Raw genomic sequence first — 21,882 nt, forward strand, 5'->3', positions numbered from 1 at the left:
ACAAAGATTCAAATGTAGCATCCAGTTTTCATGTCCTTGCCATAAAGAAATTGTATTTCTTTTTTGCCCTTTTACACACACACACACACACACACACACACACACACACACACGGGTGATAAGATGAAATGCAGAACCCAATGGGTTCATTTCCTGTCTGGATTAATTGCAATGATCGAAACATCAGTTTGTTGGCATTGTCTTGTAATGCATGTTTTATTTATCAAGGATTGAGTAGGATGGTAAATGCAGTTTTTATAGCATAGTGGAGTTAGGAAGCATGGCTTTATTCAGCATTGCTCTTGAACTCAGTGATGGTCCTTCTGTGTAAGTAATCTCATCAGCCTCTTGTGTGAGTCCATCCTTGAAGAATTCCTCATATGGATGCTTAATGAAAAAATATACTATGCTTTTGTCCTTGTCCATGGTGTCAGAACATATGAGAGGCTCAGAGCAGCAGCTAGGTAAGGCTTCACTGCAGGGGGACATCCAGAGACATTTTGTCTGAATGAGTAAGTGACTTGCATATCTCCATTTTCATAGGGGAAAAAAACCCCTCACAAATGACAGTCTTGCGTCTACATGAAGGACAGAGTTATTTATGCTTCTATCTAATAAATCTCATTCATGTGGAACATATGCCCATGATTCTGGAGAGCTGACCTCCAAGTCTCAAGTCTTCTTGACTTGAATTTCCTTCATTTTCTATGGATGCTTGTCTTAAAATTGCTGGGCAATGATGTATTTACCCATCAAAATCTATAGTGAAGCATATTTGATCCCGGAGTTTCTTAATTGGACCAATAAACCATGGATGTTTCCACAAAACATATGAATATGGTGTACTGCGATATGGTTTTACTCTTACACGTCATTTTTCTATTCATGTGCATCTGTGCGCATTCTCCCAGGAGGTTATTGTAGCTTGCAGAGTTTACAGATGGGAAAGACTATTGGTAACTTTTCTTGGTCAGCAGCCTACATAGCACTTTCTAGTAATATGAAAGATAGCCAGCAAGTAAGAAATCTTGGTCAGTACTGAGTTGATATCTGCATGTCCTGTGTCCGTAGTATACTTTTTACTTTCAACCCATGTCCTCTGGTAGGAACAGCTTTCCCTGTATAGGGTGATAGTATGTTTTACATGCTTCTATAGAGGAAGTGTACAAAATAATAGATTTCCAGATGACTTTTTCAAACATCCTTATACCCTTCATATTACCTGTGTTCTACTATTCCATAGTTCTTTCTTCTTCCTCTGTGAAAATCTTTTTCTTACTTAAATAAAAGTCACAAAATGACATGCATCCAAAACACGTTTTTTACTGTTTGATCTAGAATGTGGGTTACGCTATGCATCTTTTTTTTTTCATTTTAGGTCTAGCAAGCATGTAATAATTATCAATGTTCCAAGCAAAAATAATCTGTAATTGACCTTGGCATGCCCTTTCCTTTCAGGCATTGGTACTTGTGTACATGATGCCTTACATGATGTGTATTTACATTAATATGTTATACATGGGGTTTTATATACAGGTGGAATTTCCAGAAACATTCTACCCAAACACACCCATATATTTACACCTATTTTCATAGATTACATAGTAGTTTCTCAGCATCATCTAAAGTTATGAAGTTTTTATTTTTTTTCAGTTGATCCGTTGTTTTTTTCTAAAGTAAAATATTATAAAAAGCCCTTAAAAGTCTGCTTACATTTAAACCTGTTTTAAAGAGTATAAATTTAGGATTTATGACTTTTTAAATATATTGTTAGACTTTTTACCTCTTGGTTAAAATTTAATGAAAATTCTTTTTAATCAGAGATTCCATACATAATATGAAAGTTGATAGAAATCATATCAACTTTAACTTATAACATTTTCTGTAGTTAGATCCCTACTCTTTCCCCTTAATATCACTCATTTGCATGATTTTTTCTTGCCTTTTGTCTTTGGTCATTTAAAAATCCAGAACTTTCTTATTGTTTTTCATTTATAGATTCTTATGTTTCATTTTTTATCTTAATGACCATTTCTTTGTGTCCCATTTTGTTAACTACTGCTCTTAGTTCTATCCTTTTATGTCCATTTATCTGTATACAGTATCATGTTCATCCATACCCTTTCTCTTTGTAACCCTGGCTGTTCTGGAACCTATTCTGTAGACCAGGCTGGCCTTGAACTCAGATGTCCACCTGCCTTTACTCTCGAGTGCTGGGGTTAAATGTGTGTACCACCATGCTGAATGAAAGTTCCTCATTTTCTTGTCTCTAGACATGTGGTCCTTCCCTTGGATGGAGGCTCTGTGTTTCCTTATTTGATTACCTCTGCCTGAATACTGAAAATCTATGTGGTACCAGTGAAGAATATCTCTATATATCATGGCATGAGAGCCGAGTACCTGTGTATTGGCTGGATTGCCAAAATCTGGATTATAGAGTTGCAATTAACAAAGAGTTAGTAGATATACCTCTTCTAGTTAGGCTTTTATTTAACTGGTAATGGGGAAGTTATAGTCTCAGTAAGTTGTAGGACTGCTACTAGTATATATGGATAATAGGAACTAAATATAGTTTTACTTATGTAAAATAATGACAGAAACTCTATTTTAGATATGAGATATGACTTCAGAAGAGAGGGTAAACATTAAGAGTTAACACAGCTTTGAAAAGTGTCCTATCATATGATTAATTTTAAAAAAATACAAAAAAACTGTATATGAGCCAAGGGCCTGTGACATGGCTAAGCAGGCCAAAGCACTTTACCTCTGAAACTCAGTGAGCTAAGTTAGCTCTCTGGAACCTATGTCAAGGTAGATAGCGAGAACTGATTCTACACAATTTTCCCGTGACCTCCACATACACACTGTGGCACAATCCACTAATTATTAAAAAAACTCTAAAATTTATGAAAAATAATGTGTAGGTATCATTGTGCTTAGTGCAAGGTGATAATGATAGCATGTAAGACATGGTTTCATGAGCAAAAGAGTTTAACTGCATTGGAAGCTGACCATTGGTTATACAGGAAGATGAGGAGTATTCAATATTATTATTACTGTGACCTTGATTATGATCTTAGGATGGGTGGTTGGAAGCAAAGATTTTAGGAGACAAGGAACTTAGATGATCACAATTCAATATGACTGTATTGAAGCTTGTTATATGGTATGGCAAACGCTATTCCAGTTATTTTATGACTAATTTTAATGAGTTGTCAAAAAAAATACAGGTGGACTTCCTTCTTGTTCTTAATTGAAATGATACAGTTGTCGCTGTTACTACTACCTCTAAAGTCTAATCGTAGATACTTAAATCATCTTTCAAGCTTGAGTTGACAGCAGAACCAGGGTGCTTAGCGGACATTAAGCCTCTGAAGTACTTATTAAAATTAGTTTGATGTGACCCACAGGATGCATTTGTGAGGGTGAGAATGCACCCTGGGCTGTCATTAAGAGGCCATGAAACAATTCAGCTGCACTGAGGTAGAGGCGTGGCCTCGGGAAGTAATAAATCAAAGAGGACTCCAAGGCTCCATGGGTGGGTGATGGAGAAATTGGGCATCCGTTTTGCTTTCATGATTAGAATTAATTTTATTTACGTCTTCATCCTTTGCCTACTCTTAATCCCCCCTCCCTTAGATTATAATATAATTACAGTCAAATTAGAAAGCTGAGAGCAGGAGAAATAATCTTCCCCAGGGAAGATCACACCAATTGGTAATCCAATACCAAGTGATCAGCTCTGGAAACCATATATGTTTATATATAAACATTTCACAGGCAGAGCAGCTTATATTTATGTATTGATGTACACACAGACATATGTATGTGACAACAGCTAATGAATAAAAGAAGCCATGAATTTGAAGGAGAACACGGAGGGGAGCATGGCTGGGGGGGGGTGGTGGTTGATCAGTATGTGAGTCAGGGATGTTCAAGATTAGGTATTTTCCTCCCCCACCCCATTTTTCACACGTTAAAATAGCACTTATCTTTAAAAGCAGAAAGCATGTTTTCTTTAAAAAGAAATGGGAAGGTATAATATCCCCCCCCTTTCGGACCAAAGGCACTCTTTAATAACAAGTAATGCCAAAATGTTCTTCTGTATATGTGTTCATGCTTAGTGAAGAGATTTCTTTCCGGAAGTTAACATTTGAAAATCAGTTTGATTTTGAAATCAGTATGATAACCCTTTCAACAACGCAGACTGTAACTGGGATGTCTCACCGCACAGGTTTCTCTGCTTTTTTAAAGACCTAAAATTAAAAGCAACATAGTGTATGGAAGCTACTTTAGACAAGTACCAGGGCTAACTGTGCCCGCAGATATTGAGCAAATGATCTCCTCCCTTGCCTTCAGTCTCTCTGTCTGTGGAAGCGATGATGTGGATTACTCCCTTCCAGCTGGACAGTGGAATGAAGAACCACGCGCCCTGAAGAACCATGCGCCCACGACATAGAAGGTCTACTAGCCAGGGGCTTGAGAAGAAACTTGCAGTTTTGTGTATACTCTTGTTACTAGAGTAGACTGAGTTCCAGCTATGTCTGTGACAGAACAAAATCAGCTCATACTTGTGGGGATCTCCATATGGCAAATCCTGATTTTCTAAAGGACAGACACCATGATACATAGAGCACCACTGGTTGAGGGAACAGGAGGAGTTCTGAGAGATGCCCTCATTGTGAGGCACAATCCACACAAGGGAAGGTTGGGGAAAGAAGCTTGCATAGGAGAATGCCGTCTGGGTAGCCTGTTTCAGGAAATAGCTCCCAGAATAGGGGCGTCCTTGAATCATATCCCCACTGCCGGAGCTCCCAACGCACTGGAATTCATGGACGTCCTTTGGTTATTCTTAAGCAGTCATTGACTTGGAGTGAGCTGAGGGCTGTGGCTTTCACGAAGGAGAAGGTGAAGGCAGCCAGCGATCTGAGCAGTGTGTTTTCACACAGTTCCCGCTTCTGTATCCTGTGCTTTGCACCGAACTGGCACTAAGGCGGCGTGGTGTTTCTTAGAACGTAAACATGGTCCATTCTGCCGTGCCCTCCAAGTGTCCACTTTATTTCCAGCCTGAGAGCATTGGGAACGCATCTTATTGGATTCATTTCCCTTCGTTCTCGGCTGTCAGGATGTTACTGACTCTAAAAGGAACATTTTAACCTTTTCTGTAGCAGCCTGTTTCTTCTGAGCTATCAGCCATCTCGCAAATCATCACACAGAAACTTACGAATGCTAGGTCTAACTCAGGCTCATTCCTGGCTAGCTCTTTTAGTTTAGCCTGTTTCACTGTAGCTGCCTTTTTGCCTTGGGGCTTTTTACTTTTCTTTCCTTCTATTTATCCTTCTTTACACTTCTCTGTGTCTGGCCCACAGCTGTCTGCTCCCTTGCTTTACTTTCTCTTCTCCTTGTTCTTCACAAGCCTAGCTTTCTCCTACTATTCTCTCTCTGCCTGACCTTTCTCTGCCTAGCTTTTGGCAGTTCAGCGTTATATTAGCCCAATCAGGTGCCTCAGGCAGGCAGCACATCTTTGCATAATTAACCACACATCTTTACATTGTTAAGCAAATGCATCATAAACAAATGTAACACACCTTTACACAGTTAAAGTTACTTTCTACAGCCTACACAGGTGTACCACACTTTTGCCTAGTTAAAACAATATTCCGCAGCATTTTCCTCTCTGGGTTTTCATTTCGTACAGTGCTTTAAAAAGTGTCTAGGTTCTATCTTGATTGCAAATCCTAAGACAGTAACCTGCGTCAGTTGAAGCGAATGATTTCGAGTTGGATAGAAGTGGGTTTCTAATCATAGCTCTTTCACTTAATCTGGGTCAATTTCGGCAAGCTATACAGCCTTTTAAGCCTCAAACTCCTGATTAGACAAAATAATGGTATCTTCTTTGTTATGTCCTGACGATATCACACCACGGTTCTTCAGGGAATGATACATTCTGAGTGGTTTCTGCCCACACAGGGCTTTTCTACAGCTCCACAACTTTCATTCCTTCCCACTCACTGTGGTTACTTTGAATCCAGTTCCATTCTCAGGATGACATAATCTAAAATCTGCCTTTGCATTGTTGAATGAGACAGACCTTTGCTTGACTGAGAATCATCATGTGTGTGCCAAGAAGTGATTTGGGTGTGTGTCCACAGTGCTGACACAGACTGACAGGACCCTGCTTCCTTGCACAGTTGCACACTGTTGACCCGAGACTGTTTCCATCTGTGGTTTGGTCTCTAAAATCCCCCCCTTTCCCTCTCCTGTTTTGTCTCAGGAAACCTAGTGTGTTCTAACACCCATCTCTTGATCTGCATGTCTCCAATCACCATCTCTACTCAATTATTTGTTGGAACAACATTTCCTCCCATATTAAAAAAAAAAAAAAAAAAAAAAAAAAAGTCTGGACAGTGGGTGGTGCTGCACACCCTTAATCCCAGCACTCAGGAGGCAGAGGCAGATGGATCTTTGCGAGTTCAAGGCCAGCCAGGCCTACAAAGTGAGTTCCAGGACAACCAAGGGCTACACAGAGAAACCCTGTCTTGAAAAACCAAAAATAAGCAAAACACCAATGCCTCCTGTTCACATGGTTTTAGCTTCATTCACACCCACGGGATGTTAAAATAGTCCTTTCTTAATTGTTACTGACTACAGTCGCCTGTTAAATATTATTTTCCCTGAAATTGGAAGCATAAACCTCAACCACATCTTCCATGAGGTTGTTTTCTGCTGTCTATCACACTCTGGCATCCCCTTTGCCTTTAACTTAATTTCCCTGGTGCTTACCCTGAGCTCTGCAGAGTAGACTATATGGTCTCTGGAAAGCTCTATAGATTCTGCTTCCCGATGTCTTCACTGAAACAAGAGTACATTCGCCTGGCATCGTAACCCTGTTTATGCCTCCAGCTAAACCCTCTCCAGTCCTCTGCTTCTTTGCCTATCTTTAAAACTACACATTTTGCAAGTGATTTTACTAGTTTAACTGCTTTCTCCTATGTATAGATGCACATCTTCCAATGCCATCTTCCCCTATCTTAGACTAAAATTCAAATTTACCTCTGTCACATTTGTTAAACTGTTTTGTTATTACTCATTTCTCTTGTTTGTTTCTGTTTATCTTCCCTGTTCTGGTAAGATGCTTTTTAGCTCTTACCAGTTCTGGGTTATCTTGCTTAAGCCTCATCCCTTCCAAATATTTAGCTCTGCAATTCAGAGTTCTAAAATATGGTTCAAACTTATTGCCCACACAATCCCACACTACATGGCTTCCTGGCTTCCGATCTGTCTGACCGTCTATACATCAGGTTTTTCACCTCCTCCACTGCCTGGCTATGTACATACTATTCCTGTTACAACATGTAGATGGCGCCTGAGTATGTTCACCTTTTAAGGCTAGCACAGATGTCATTTTTTAGACCCTTCAGCTCCCCAGGATGAGGTGTGCTTATGTCATCCCGATTTGTATTCTGTGGGATATTGAACCAACAACAAACTCACCAAACATATGCTAAGGAAGTAATTGAGTTTGGAAGATTACCTTCTCTTAAAAAGTGATTACATATTGTGTAAACATACCAGTGAAACAATAAAGGCTGTATCCTTGATGAATAGCTGGTGTTCAAGAATACAAAGTAATTGTCATGTGTGCATACAGTTTCTCTCTTTGTCAACCGTTATTGAATTAAGGGAGCTCATCTTAGCCAATTGCAGGGAAGGGATGTGCCAAATCTGAGGAGAGGATGTCCTTTCTCTGGAGATGTTTAGTATCTCTGAAGCCATTAGGTACTCAGATTGTTACAAAGTTATATTAATAATAACACACACACACACACACACACACACACACACACACACACGAGACAGAAAGAGTAAAACTACTAAATGATAATTGAGTTTTCAAGTCTCCTATTGTGGCATATTGTTTATGATATTCTATTCAGACCAGTACCTCTCCTGGACCTTGTTTTATGAAGGCATGATGACTCTTGCTAAGAAACAATCTGATTCCTTTCCACAAAGCGCCTCAAGGTGTGTCACTGTCCATTTCTTTTCTTCAGGCTGGAATTTTCAGTCACAAGTGATTATAGGTTGCCACATTATCAACCAGGTTAGCTTGGTGAATAGACATTTTCAAGATACAGAGAAATGTGATTCATCCTCCTTCAAAACAGAAGTATGTACAGCCTTTAGCTGTGCTGGAAGGTGTGGCCTTTGTTATAGCCATGCATATTAAGTGTCCTGTACACTGACTAAAGATCATATGGTCAGCCCACTGGACACCTCTTTGCAGACTTCTTTAAAATAGGTGTTTAAAAAAAAATGGTGTTCACCAGACCAGGTCAGTTAAATATAGAAGTGTGTAGACTGCTCCAGGCAACATCAAAATATCCAGGCAGTATATCCTCTGAAATGTAATGAATTATAGGATATAGCAATAATGAAGAGCTCAGTGTTACTTTGACTTTTGAATATTGGCTATATTTCTACATCTTATTTCTGAGCTCCCTGGCTCCAGCCTCGCTAAGACATGGGAAAACAGGCCAGTTCTTTATGATTACAAAGTACTCTATTTTCATTAGTCCATAGCAAACTGATTGTGTTTTATAGGAAACAAGGGATCGAGTCATCATTACCTTGAGGGGACCACTTCAACCATCTGAAGATGCTCTTTTGTGCTGAAGGGAAGCTGGAGCTGACTGCTTCAGAGTCTCTGTCTCCCCAGGTGGCAAGGGTTAGTGCCTCTGAAGAACTGACAGGTTTTCCCCTCGGGGTGGGTAGACAAGATTGGAAAATACATAGGAGGAGAGCTTGTCAAGGAAATTCAGGGAGCAGAGCTGATGCGTTCAAAAGAGGAGTCTCACCGGCTCCCCATAAATGCTTATGTTTTATGGACTCATACAAGTGTACAGAAGACCAAGATTAAGACGCAATGGAGTATAGACAGAGGAAGGAGTAGAAGGTGTGAGAGGGATAGTATCTGGAGGCGCATCAAACGCTGTGGTTTGTCAGCTCATTTGCTGGGATGATGAGAACATTCTCATTTGAGGAACAAGTCCTTTGGGAAATTGAGATTTTTTTTTTGAGAGAGAGAGTGCTTTAAGGGTGATTGATTAATGGAGTGAGAATATTATATTGCATAGAAGTTCCACAATTAAAGGGGTCAATGTTAGTGTCAAACAGTGTAAAATCACAGCCGTGTTGTTGGACTGGCTGCCTGTGGCAGGGCGGTGCAGTTGCATGGGTGCTGTAGCAGGTTGCATGGGTGCTGTAGGGTCCTTTCTTGGAAGAGTTCACCCTGGGTGTGTGCTTTGATCTGTCATAATGGACCTTGTCGGCATATGACAATGGTATGCATTAATGAAAGTTAAAGGAGATGCCTTGGAGAAAGGGTTTACTGCAGTCTGTGTATTTGTAAGGATGGCGGGTGGAGAGGGACATGTAGGCACAAAGGAGTTTCCAATAGGCTGTCATTTAAACATAAAGAGCCATTGCTTACTAAGCCCTGAGCAGCCCAGTATAAACTAATGACTTCTGGAAGACTATGTCATAGTTGACAGATAGGTTTGTCATCATCCTGGCTTACACCTTATCACTTGGATTGGTTCATATTGATTACATAAGCACATTTTGCACTTGTATTATTCTATATTTCTTATCATGGTAGTTATCAAATTTTATAATTCAGTATTTTATTTCTCAAAATATATTAACCACATATGCTTCCTTACATATAGGTACATGTAATTATATCTAGCCTCTATAAAAAGTAGACATGAACAAATAAAGAGCCATCATGAAAATAACATTGACGGCTCACACTTTTCTTTTAGATCCTGTTTTGAACTGCTCTATACAAAATACACACACCCCTTTTTAATATATGTCCTTCACACATGTGTACCAATTTTAATATGTATTCAACACACATATGCTAATTTTAATATAATACTTCACACTCACATATACACTAATTTGTACCCCCCACGCATATGCATGCATGCAAATACATACATGATAATTATTTAAGCTCCAAAACTGTGTCACTGAATAGGGCTGTTGGCAACTCCATGTTGAAAGACAAGAAAACAAGAGAGTCTAATCATTTGTTTTGGTAAAAATATTTAAAAAGAGAGTCTAATCATTTGTGTTGGTAAAAATATTTAAAAACGTAGCAGAGATAGAGTTTGAACCCAGAAAAACTGAGTGTTTCACACGACCACTTTCAATTCTGCAGTAAAGTATTCTCCCTTGAGTCAGGCAGTCAGCAAACAGCTATGGTACCTGCAGATTGTATGTTCATATGAATATTTCTTTCATCTTGTGTCTCTGAGACAGGGTTTTTCTGTGTAGCTCTTGCTGTCCTTGAACTCGTGCTATAGACCAGGTTGGCCTCAAACTCACAGAGATCCACCTGCCTCTGCCTCTCAAATGCTGGGATTAAGCCACCACTGCCCGGATCATATGAATATGTCTTAACATGTGTGTCCTTATGTTACCAGATCATAGGCTTTTGAGTATAAGTACAGTGTTTTATTAAGTTTGCCATGTACCATATTCACAGAAGTATTAGTTACTCCTAAATAAAGACTGTTTCTTGGGTTACTGTCTGAGGGATTTTCATCTTAAAATAGTAGATTTGGATCCAGAAAACATGTAGATGCAGAAAACATGGCATTTTCAACCTGTAAGCCAGATACTGTTTCATGGTTTTCTCCTTGAATATTTTCCATATAGAATACCATGAACGAAGTGAGTGAGAGATTCTTGATTGACACGTGGCTCTGCTAGAATTACACTTGTTGAAATTCTTTTCTTTTCAATACCTTTCCCACAGGGTGCTGCTTTAATTAGAATGCTGGCTAATTTTATGGGCCATTCAGTTTTTCAGAGGGGTTTGCAAGTAAGTAAAATGCTTTCTATTTTCTCCTATCCTTTTTCTTGTTATTTTAATGTGATTTCACAGTTTGGGAGATTTATTAATACCCATATTCTACTCTGATGGAGAAATTGAAGATATGCAAGACAGTCTCAGTCCCTCAGGATGACAAAAGAAAAAAAAAAATAATCATAGAACACTAAGTGTATCATCTACCCAAACTCAAGTCGGTGTACAATTCAGAGGTGTTTAAATGGTGTTTACAAACTCAACTAATTTTTACATGTCAGGTCCTGAACAACTTACATAAGAGCTTCATTGAGATGTTTAAGTAATATGAAAACAAACCGTGAGCTTTACTAAAATTTCATAGTTGAGAAAATTTTGTTCCTGCTTTTCAGTTATATACCCAACAGTTCTACTACTGATACACAGAGTTTCTACTTGTCCCAATGAAAACAAAATATGTTTATTTGAAAGACAAGTGAGTCATTTTAAAAGAAAGGGGATAATCATGTGGTATGTGTTTTATTGCTGTTTCTTAGAAGCCTGCTCTTTTACAATGTGAGGAAGATATGTGGTGGGTATGGATAGGATGGGAGGTGGGGAGGAATTGGGAGGGGTAGAGGGAGGGGACCCTGTAATCAGGATATATGGTATGAGAAAAGAATCTATGACAGTTGTGTATACTGCGTTTAGGGTAATAAGCCTAAAATGTAAGGGTGGATTTGTTTAACAAAATTGTTAAAAATGTAGAGCAGGTACAACTATAGAAAATGAGACCTTTGAATCCCTTGAATCTGCTGGAGTAAATCACTCTCCTAGTCTCCATGATTGATGAATTATTTATGATGCATTCTGCTACTTAGAAGTGTCCTTTAAAGTAAATTGATGTTCACCTGAAATACAATTATGCTAAGACAGAGAGAGCAATCAATCTTATCTGTTCTTAGTAAGCTTTTCATTTTGAAATTTAAATAAACTGCAGCTGGGGGACTGGGTCGTATTTTTGTAGTAGGATTCTATCTTTATCAAAAATAAGCCAACAGATAAAAAACAAAGGCAAGAGTTAAATTTGATAGGACAAACTGTAAATTTAATGCAACGAGTAAAGGGAGCATATAAATTCATTGAAGAATAATTTTCCTTGCAAACTACTTTTGCAGATTAGTTTTAGCAGGCATTCGAATTTACTTCAGTGACCCTTTTCAGTACAGACGCCCGCGGAATAGCTGAATCCACTGAACATTGAACGTATTTGCTGAAGGATGTAGGTTCTCTTTGCTAACGGGTGAAGGCTCCATTCTGATCACATAGTTGGTGAAACTCTTTTCTTCTGCTTCCCCTCACAGAGTGCCTCCATGAATACAAACCATCTGGAGGAATGTCCTTCCTTATCCCAGTTGTTTTGTTTTCCCCCATCGAATTTGTGACAGTTTCAGAAAATATTTAAGTTTTCATAAGGGCAATATAAATTGAATTTGGATCCCTGGTGGCAAGCTGATATGAAATCATTTTCTGCGTACAATTTTTATTATTTCTCCTTAACTTTGTACATTTATTTGCTCATCAGATTGAGTGATTGTAGTTACGTTATTTGGGCAGAATGTGTTTGCAGCCTTTTTCCCCCTTATTCTGTCATATCCTGTGGTATGTAAAATATATTATTTTGAGTGCATCCTATATTACATCCTATATTCTATTCCTCCAACCCAGCCTGTTCAGTTTTATCTGAAACTGCAAAACAAACAAAACCATTAAGGTAAACTTTCATCTGAAGCAAGTGTTAACATGCAATTTTATGCTCCAAACTTGATTTGGTTAATTCTCAACTAAGGGAGTCAATGTTTGTCAACATTGCATTTCATTTGCCTCGTGACATCTCATTCATCAGATGGGTCTGTATCCTTCAGTACCTTGCTTCCAGCTTCATTTCTACGGATCACTCAAACTGATTTAGTGTGTCATCAGCAGTTTGGATTAGTTTACAGTAGATCCTTCTGTCTGGGTGATAAATTATCATCTCCTGTGCATGAAGATGCATGGGGTGCGTTTTGGAGATGACCTCCTGAACAGACACTTCATGTCATGGTTCTGAGTGTTGGGAGAGTTCATATTAATAAGCTTGTCATTCACAAGGCTCTGGGGAGTCTTTCTTTACAAGTTGTTGAAAGGGCTACTCTGGAATGTCAGCACTCACCTCTATTCATTATTTTTACATTAACCATGGCTATTTCTGTGTTGACAAATGAAAGTGTATTATTTTCAAACGACTATATTAATATTTACTGGCTCGGTCAACCTCCAACTGCAAATGTGGTATGTTGTCATATGTTATTTTTCCTTCTTTCGGTCCTTCCTCTTTGTTTTTGCTTTAAATCTTTTCCCTGTGTGCACCGATTATTCCCTCATGCTATGATATGACATCATTCTATGATAGCAGCATCTTCATTATCTAACTAGATTTGTGTTCTTGTGATAATTTCCCATATCTGTATGGACTTTCCTGAGATATTTTTTTTTTTTGCAACAAAAGTATTTACAAATATGTTATTTATAACTTTTTTACATAGTTTCTTTTTTATTTAAATTAGAAACAATCTTATTTTACATATCAATTCCAGTATCCTTTCCCTCCCATCTTCCCATGCCCCCAACCAAACCCCACATCCTATTCCCCATCCACTCCCCAGGGAAGGTGAGGCCTTCCATGGGGGAATGATCAAAGTCTGTCACATCAGACCCTCCTCCGTGTATCTGAGCTGACAGAGTATCCATCCATGGGGGAATAGGCTTCCAAGTCCATTCATGCACTAGTGCACTAAATACTGGTTCCACCACCAGAGGCCCCATAAACTGCCCAGGTCTCCTAACTGGCACCCACATTCAGGGAGCGTGTTTTGGTCCTATTTTGGTTTCCCAGCTGTCTAGCTGGGGTCCATGAGCTCCCCCTTGTTCAGGTCAGCTGTTTCTGTGGTTTTCCCCAGCCTGGTCTTGACCCCTTTGCTCATCGCTCCTCCCTCTCTACAATTGGATTCCAGGAGTTTAGGTCAGTGTTTAGCTGTGGATCTCTGCTCTGGGTGAAGGCTCTGAGGTAGTTATCAATCTCACTATAGGGGAAGGACATTTAAATAGCCTCTCCACTATTTCTTAGATTCTTATTTAGGGACATCTTTGTGGATCTCTGGACATTTACCTGGTGCCAGATTAGTAGGTCTCTGGGTCAGTTTATTATATATTCAAATTTTCTTAGATATTTGAATAGACATTCAACAATATTGTATACATTGCACAGTAATTTGTATGGAAGTATGTACGTTAAATTTTCAGTTGAATGTAAACCTCAGAAGTCAGGGATTATAAAAGTTTTTGAGGAAAAAAAAAAAAACCCTGTTGTTGGACATTTGATTGCAGTGTGAAACTAAGACTGAGTTGATAAAATTAACCATGGATCAGGGCGTGGAGCCAGCTACTAGGTGACAGGAATTAGCCATAGAGAGGATGGAGAATTCCAGGAATACAGATGGAGAGATGCACAGGAAGGGGTAGGGAGGGACTTAGAGATTCATGGGCCTTATTAGATTGGGATGGAAGGAGAGATGCTCTCTTGCTGGGTCTCCAGACAAAAAGGAAGGTCAGATGGTCACACTCCTAGACGATTTTCACCCCATGTCTTGCTACCCATGTCTTTATTAGTAAGGTACTGACTGTTTTTTTTTTTAAGAAAATTATCTGAAGCATCTTGTTTTATGAATAACGTATGTTGTAAGTTTAGTTCCTAATGTTGCTAATAAGGCAGCTTTACTTTTTGTGTTTGAATTGAAAGTGGAGCCTTGCAAAATGAGCCTAGTTTAAACTTTTCTGTTGTTGATTACCTGTGCCATTCATAATATATATATATATATATATGTATATATACATATACATATACATATATATTAATACACAGAAGTGATTATATTTTTGCAAGTTCTACACATCCACTGTTATATTTAATCCATTACACAAAATGACAGCATGCATTTTGTGGGACGCTTGAGGCAACGGGATAAGTAGGGAGAAATAATTCTCATTTCTCTTAATTAATGCTGAGCCTCCTCTAAGTCATGAAATCATAACCTCATAGTTACAAAACTCAAAACTAAATTCTACAAGGCCTCTTCCATCCTCCATGGTTTCTGAATATAGGATTTGTTCAGGGCAGTTATCAGGCTGGCAATTTTATTTCATATTTTAATTTGGGATGGCTGTTTTCAACCTGATGGAGGAGTACCATAGACTGCATGTGCAGAAGTGGCTTCCTGCTCTAGAGCTTCTTGGTGGCCATTGGTGTTCACAGCATTGCAGCAATGCAGCTGTATCAAACCAGAAGAGCATCTGCTGCATTGTTACAAGTTTTGCTAATAGTGTGTTTTGTTTTTCTGGTATAAAATTCGACTTATGTTGCCCTGGGGTTTAAGCTATATATTCATTCTCCTGCTTTGCTCTAGATATTTATTTAATTTGTTTTTTGTATGATTAATCTATGGTTGTCTTACGTGACATTTGCTATGGGCTTTTTTTTTTTTTTTAATTTCTTGATGATTCCCATAGCGTACGTTGTGTTTTCTAAGGTCAGAATTTCTAGTTGTACCCCTTCATTGTGGAGTTGACTCTGTTTATAGGTGTGGTGGCAGGACAGTGTCCTGGATGCTGGCTTTGAGGAGAATTTAGGACTCCCTTTGTTGACTATTACTAAAGGGAATTCTGACAAGGGAGGGACTTACTTTCTCAACAAGTGGAACTATTTTTGACACTAGCAAGACATCAGGGAATTTAGACCTTTGAAGCCCGTGTGCAAAGCCTTCTCATTATTTGTTTTCTTATCTTTATTCCATTCTTAACACAAATACAATGAACACGTGTATTGCTACAGTCTTATTATCCTCTGTCAATTCTGCCTTTTTAAAGGATCTAATAAAGACAGGAAACGTGTAGATACTTGTTTTTTTTTTTTTTTTTTTTTTGCTTTGTTTTTGTTAAGGCGTAGAACCATTTCTTACTAAATAAACTTCAGCTTTCGTGTTCTCATTAACATGGACCATGGGGAAAATCAAATATAAACTTTTCTGTTGTTGGGTTATGCCTTCCATTTACAAATCACATGTACTCAAAATGTAGAAATGTATATATTTTCACATTCTACATACTTACTGTTCTGTGAAATGTATTCCACAAAACTCAGAGGAATCTTAAAATGAATCTATTTAGTTCAATGGGAAATGGATTTAACATTCTATGCAAGCATTTTCTAATGTCAAGAGAGATGCAAGAGAACAATTCAAGAAAGTAGTTTTCAGGAAGTCAGGAGCTTTGGTATCATATATAACTAATATGCATTTGTCATAATATCTGTATCATCTATGTTAGTTACCTTGAGTCATTCATACTAGGTATATCAATACCAGTCATGTGTATACAGATTTAAACATTTAGAAGTTATTGCTCTTCTACAATAAGGAACAGAACAAAAGGCATATTGCTGACCCATCCATAGGGTACCTTGCCATTGAAAATAATTGTTTTGGTGGTTTCAGTAACGTAAGATGTACAGACTTTTGTCTTGCATGATCACAACTGTAGGCTCCTTCCTCATTATGTTGCCCTAGGTTAGCCAATACTCCTGAGATTTGGCAAGCACTGTGAGAAGAATCAGCAGTGGCTGTCTCAAGCTGCTTCTTTTTTACATGCAACTCTGAATGTGATATCGGAAGTGAGGTTACAGTTCCCCAGATTTTCTCCTAGGATATTGCCAGTGGGTGATTATGACCAGAAAACATCTGCATTACCTATTGAGACTTCCAGTCAAAGACAATGAGGAAAGCAGGGCACTGGCAACCAGACATATTCCCTGGCTACAGGCTCGGGGTACACTGTGTAAATATCTTGTCTGTGTCATGAACACTCCCTCAGCCACTGTGGAAGGCCACGGAAATAAGATGTACAAGTTCACATCTATTTGAAAATGATTTCTCATTGCCATTCTAAATGGAGTTCTTTCTTTGTGGGTCTCTGGGGCAGAAGACAAGCAGTATGCCTCCATCCTTCTCTTCTATTTGGACTCAGTGTCCAGAATTAAGTATCTTTTCCATGCAACATATATCCCTTTGTTTTGTTTTGCTTTGTTTATTGTTTCTGTAGAGCATCTTGGTCATTTTACATTCCTTTTAGGAATCTCTCTTGATCCTAAAACTAAATATATGCATCAATAACTTAGCAGAAAAACAATTCCCACCTCCTACCGTCTTGTTGATAATGTGTACATCTTTTATTTGTCACAGAGCTTTCACTCAATACATACACATTATTTTTTACCCTCAAGTAGAAATGCTTATGGCCATAACATACACAAGAGCAATTCAATAGTGTCTACAGTTTTGAACCTTGGTTTTGTAATTTAGGTTCAGTTCCTATAGCCTGAAGCCCCTATTCTACTTACGTACTATAGGAATACCTTAAAATAGCATATGCTGGTAATGCTGTGCTTAGGTAGAACCTCTGTGAAATCATTTGGAGCCTCCATGTTTCTCTGTTGCTTGTTTGAATCAACCTAAATTCATTTTTTTCTTTTTCCCTGATTTTTATGAAAATATGAAATCTTTAAGGAACACTGATTGATTGATTCAACAGCTATTAAAATAATTAATCCACACCGTCATCACTTTTTCTTTTGAAATGAAACATTTTTATATTAACTATCTGGGCCTTGCACTATCACTCTTCATGTTATGATAAGTCAACATCGGGGAATTAAAATGTAAAGAAGATCAGTGTTAAGCTGGATGCAAACTCAAACCCTAAAATTGCTGTCAGAGAGGGAGACGGTATCCTGCTCAGTCAGTGAGAATAAGTCAGTAAAGTTTAAAATATGCTTGGATAGAGAAATATTCCTCTTAATTAGTATTTAACTGCTCTCTTCCATAAGGTAACCTGCAACAACATGTTTGGCTCCAATTATCAGGGTGGAAATTGCTTATGCAAATCAATGTAAGCAATGAGGTGTGGATAAAAAGCAAAAAGAAAATGTCATTATTATTGGTTTTGTGCTCATAAAATTCTGATAGTCCAAGGATAATGACAGACACAAAGCCATAGTGATTATCAGTAGCAACAAGACCCTCAATAGCATGTTCTTGTGTTTTTTATATGTAAGCATGTGCATTTGAGGTTTTTATTTGAGAATCATCAGTTTATGAATGTGAGTACTTGATCCCTTGCATGTGGATTTTAAAACAAACTAAAAGTTAGCCATCAGAACAGAGATAGCACACTGTGGTTAACTCCTAAACAGACAGTATGGTATATTTATTATGATGATAGCTGAATGACTCTTAATGTAAAATTACTAGAGATGCTTCATTCAAATTTGTCTATGCGCCACTTAAAGTGCTGGGAAGGTTTAGGTATTTTGTAAATATAAAGGTGAATATTTCATAATGGTTTCTTGTGATCAATCAATATCACATAATATTGATACCATTGCAAGTTTTTGGAGGTATTGGGTTTGCTTTAATTAACATTTAAATTTTCAAATAATTAACTACAAAGCTAAAATGAGTGAGTACATTACAGAAAATATGCATGTGCATTTCAAATGCACGAGAGTCAAAACTTTTACTTCTTACATGAAAGAAGAACTTTTAAAAATAAATGAAAATCACCATTCATATTTTTGAAGAGAAAAAAATTATATTCATCAATTTAACTTAAAAAAGACAAATTGGTATGCAATAAAATATGCCAGCAGCATTTTCTCTCATTTCCACAATTATAATTATAATCCATAATTCATGCTCATGTAACTTTGGTAGAGCTGTATGCAAAACTGCATGGTCTACCCCAGTACCAGAGGAGCCACATAAGACCCAGTCCTTTCTGATTGGACAGCCCCTTCTGATCAGTCCTTTCTGATTGGACAGCCACTTATGCCCTCCCCTTTCCATTTTCTTTCTCCTCTTCTCTTTCCCTTAACTTCCTCCTCACGATATTTTCCTTACTGAGCTTAGAGCATACGATTCCTTTGTTTGGCTTCTGGGACATGTTGGCTTCTCTTGGAGGAAATGTTGAAGACTATGCTGACTCTTGGCTTTTTATTTAAAATAAGAAAACTTTGTATTTATTTACCATCAATGTTCCTATTAAAATAAACAGAAGTACTTTATGTGATAAACATTTTCTAAATGTTTTCATGTCGCATTCTTTATGAATGTTTATCAGGTAGTTAATTATATATGGTTTTCAGCTGAAGAAATTAATGTTTAGAGAAAATAGATAACTTCTAAAATCCACATTACTGGGGAAGATCAGGAAGAAGTCTTCTAGATTTTTCAGTACACAAACAATGGATTGTTTTGTTTCTTTCTGATTGATTGAATTATATACTCTTCTCCAAGTGTTGCTGGTGCCTGAGAGGTATGAGAAGAGAATTGAACAATGAAGGCACTCTATGCACATATCTGCAACCAGTATACATCTTAGGGAAACACTAAGGCACCATGACTATTTCTGTAAGCACTGGGCATCTTGATTTACAAAAGGCAGTGTACTTTTTTTTTTTTTAATCTGCCAGGATATACTTTATCTATATTTGAGAGCTTGTAGTGGTCAAAACCCTTTATCAGGGCATCCAGAAAAAAAAAAAAAAAAAAAAAAAGCTTTTCTCAAACTTCAGGTTTTACCAACAGATCATTTTATGTCTTGGTAATATTTCACACTAGCAGCAACAGTGAGAGGTGGGTGTATTTTAGTACCTGGAAAACCCCCTGTAGACTATTATATTTTCACTATTTCGCTGACAGGTGTAGAACCTGTTCAGGTTGTTCTGCATTGGAGAGCAAGTCTAGCAGTGACAATATTGTAACTCATAATACTCCTACTTGTAGGCATTGATGCTGCGATCTGTAATTGCTACATAGGAGAGACTTGGAAGCCAAAGTTGTGTGGGGATATTCTATTGTCTATAATTTAAAGCGACTAAACAAACAAAAACCCTTTTCAAATGCTGGCAGGTTGTTTTGATGTAAAAGACTCTGTTTCATGCTTTATTTGACAACCTCTTATGAAAAAATACTAATTTTTACAAAATTTACATTCATTAAACAGGAGGATGGATTTTTAAAAATATGTTAAACACCTTTGTGTTCCTGGGGGGGGGAAAAAACTGAATGAATACATGTTTAGGCAAGCCACTTCTGAAGGTAAATTTAGGATAAACACACATTTAAATTTCTGACTCAGAATGGCTTGCAAACAATTATGACCAACTATAGTTCTAATACCATCTCAAATAGATTTATTTTCTAAATGCCTCACTTATTTTCTTGTATTTTTCTACTTTATGCAGCTGCTCGAAACTTCTTACATGAAACATGCTTGGCAATGGATTTAGTTCCTCTCATACTAGAATTTGGAAACTTGGATAATGACTTATTCCTTTCCATTATTGATTCTTGTCTGACAGAATTAAGCTACAGGCATTCCTTCCATTATTTTTGTTTGTTTGTTTTTGTTTTTTGTCTTTTTTTTCTTTTTGCACGAGACTTTCTCCCTCAATCCTCTGCTACTCATGCTCATTTAGTGTCATAATTTCTAAAATACAGTCTGCAAATATGAACCAAAATAAACACCTTGGTCTCTAGTGTAGTTTTCTTTGTTCTCCGTGATGGTTCTCATGAGTTTGTTCTATTTTTCCCGCAAGGCCGAGGTATTGAATGTATGCACTCAAGTGCATGAGCCAGGCTCTTGGGCATCTTTGCTATTACAGGAGCATCTAATCATGTCTGTTGCTTGTGAATTGCTTGGAAATCACCTTATTTACCCTATCTGCTTAAAATGGCTAAGTTTCATAGGGTGGTGGTTCCCAGTTTTAAGCCCCTTGGCCTAGGTGCTCAATTTAAGTCAAAAGCTTCTTAAAAAAATTTTTTTTGTCACTCTGTCTACACACCATTTGTGAAACTTCCTGCCTTCTATCATATTCATTTGTTTACCTTTATATTGCTTGTCTGACCTTTTTTGTGATTGTTGTTTTTGTCATGATCACATCTTATCCCCATACCTTCTAGCCACAACACAGGGGAAACCTAGAACATTTACAGAACAAACCTACTGTACTTTGTACAGATTGTTTAGGGATCACCGAAATAATCTTTCAAAAGCATTTCTTTGTTGAAATCAACTGTTGATATATTAGACATAACAACAAACCCTGGCAGATTTAAGTAGAAGTAAATTTATTAAAAGGACCAAAAGTGATCCTCTGTATTATTGCGGAGGATGGGAAAACAGAACTCACCAAAAGGTAGCCGTAAGGCTTAGAAATCAAGACCACTTGCCAAGGTCACACCTAAGAATCTCTGGCTCAGTTGGTGCTATTAGTGGGATTGTCAGTCTGTGCTCGGTACAGACTTCTCACCTCAGGATATGATCTCTGTACTTCGCAGGCATTTTACATAACCTCTTTAGGATTGACAGTCCTGGGCTGAAGCATCCTCTTGTTGGAGGCCAGGACACATGCTTAAACTTTAGCTGCCAGGGGAAGTGAGAGGGAATATTTAGCATTTTGTCCTTTCCATTTCATCGCCGAGAGGGAGTTCTTGCTTCCCTCCCACATTCCACATTGAGTTATTGCCCCTGTATAAAAATGGAGCTCAAATGTTAGATAGCCAAAAATTGACAAATGCTCACTATTTTTTTTAAGAGATATAACTGTTCTTGATAGAAAGCAACAATATTTCAAACCTTTGCTTCAGCCTCCTTGTCAAGTCTTCTGAAAAAAAGCACTTGAGTTCATCTGATCCTCTAGAGACTAGTTGAGGACATTCTTCCCCTTGGTGTCACTGAGGTCCAAACTTGAGTGTCTCTTCTCATCCTAGAAATGTATACAGTTGTACCGGTCTATCCAAAGCTAGGCCACTGTGTTTTCTTATGAGCAACATCCTATTTTCTTTTAAGTCCTTCAGCCATTTGCTTTC

At 37.9% G+C, this 21,882-nt stretch overlaps 1 protein-coding gene across 1 annotated transcript in view; it reads left to right on the plus strand.

Annotated features, from left to right (window-relative positions):
* Positions 1 to 21,882, plus strand: part of Trhde (thyrotropin releasing hormone degrading enzyme) — a 335,962-nt gene that overhangs the window by 219,295 nt on the left and 94,785 nt on the right. Inside the window, exon 7 of the mRNA XM_051176235.1 lies at positions 10,832 to 10,897. Within this exon, the coding sequence (XP_051032192.1) occupies positions 10,832 to 10,897 (66 nt within the window). The remainder of the gene's footprint in view (positions 1 to 10,831; positions 10,898 to 21,882) is intronic.

The sequence above is a fragment of the Phodopus roborovskii genome, unplaced genomic scaffold (assembly GCF_943737965.1).
Source record: "Phodopus roborovskii unplaced genomic scaffold, PHOROB, whole genome shotgun sequence".
NCBI classification, from domain to species: domain Eukaryota; kingdom Metazoa; phylum Chordata; class Mammalia; order Rodentia; family Cricetidae; genus Phodopus; species Phodopus roborovskii.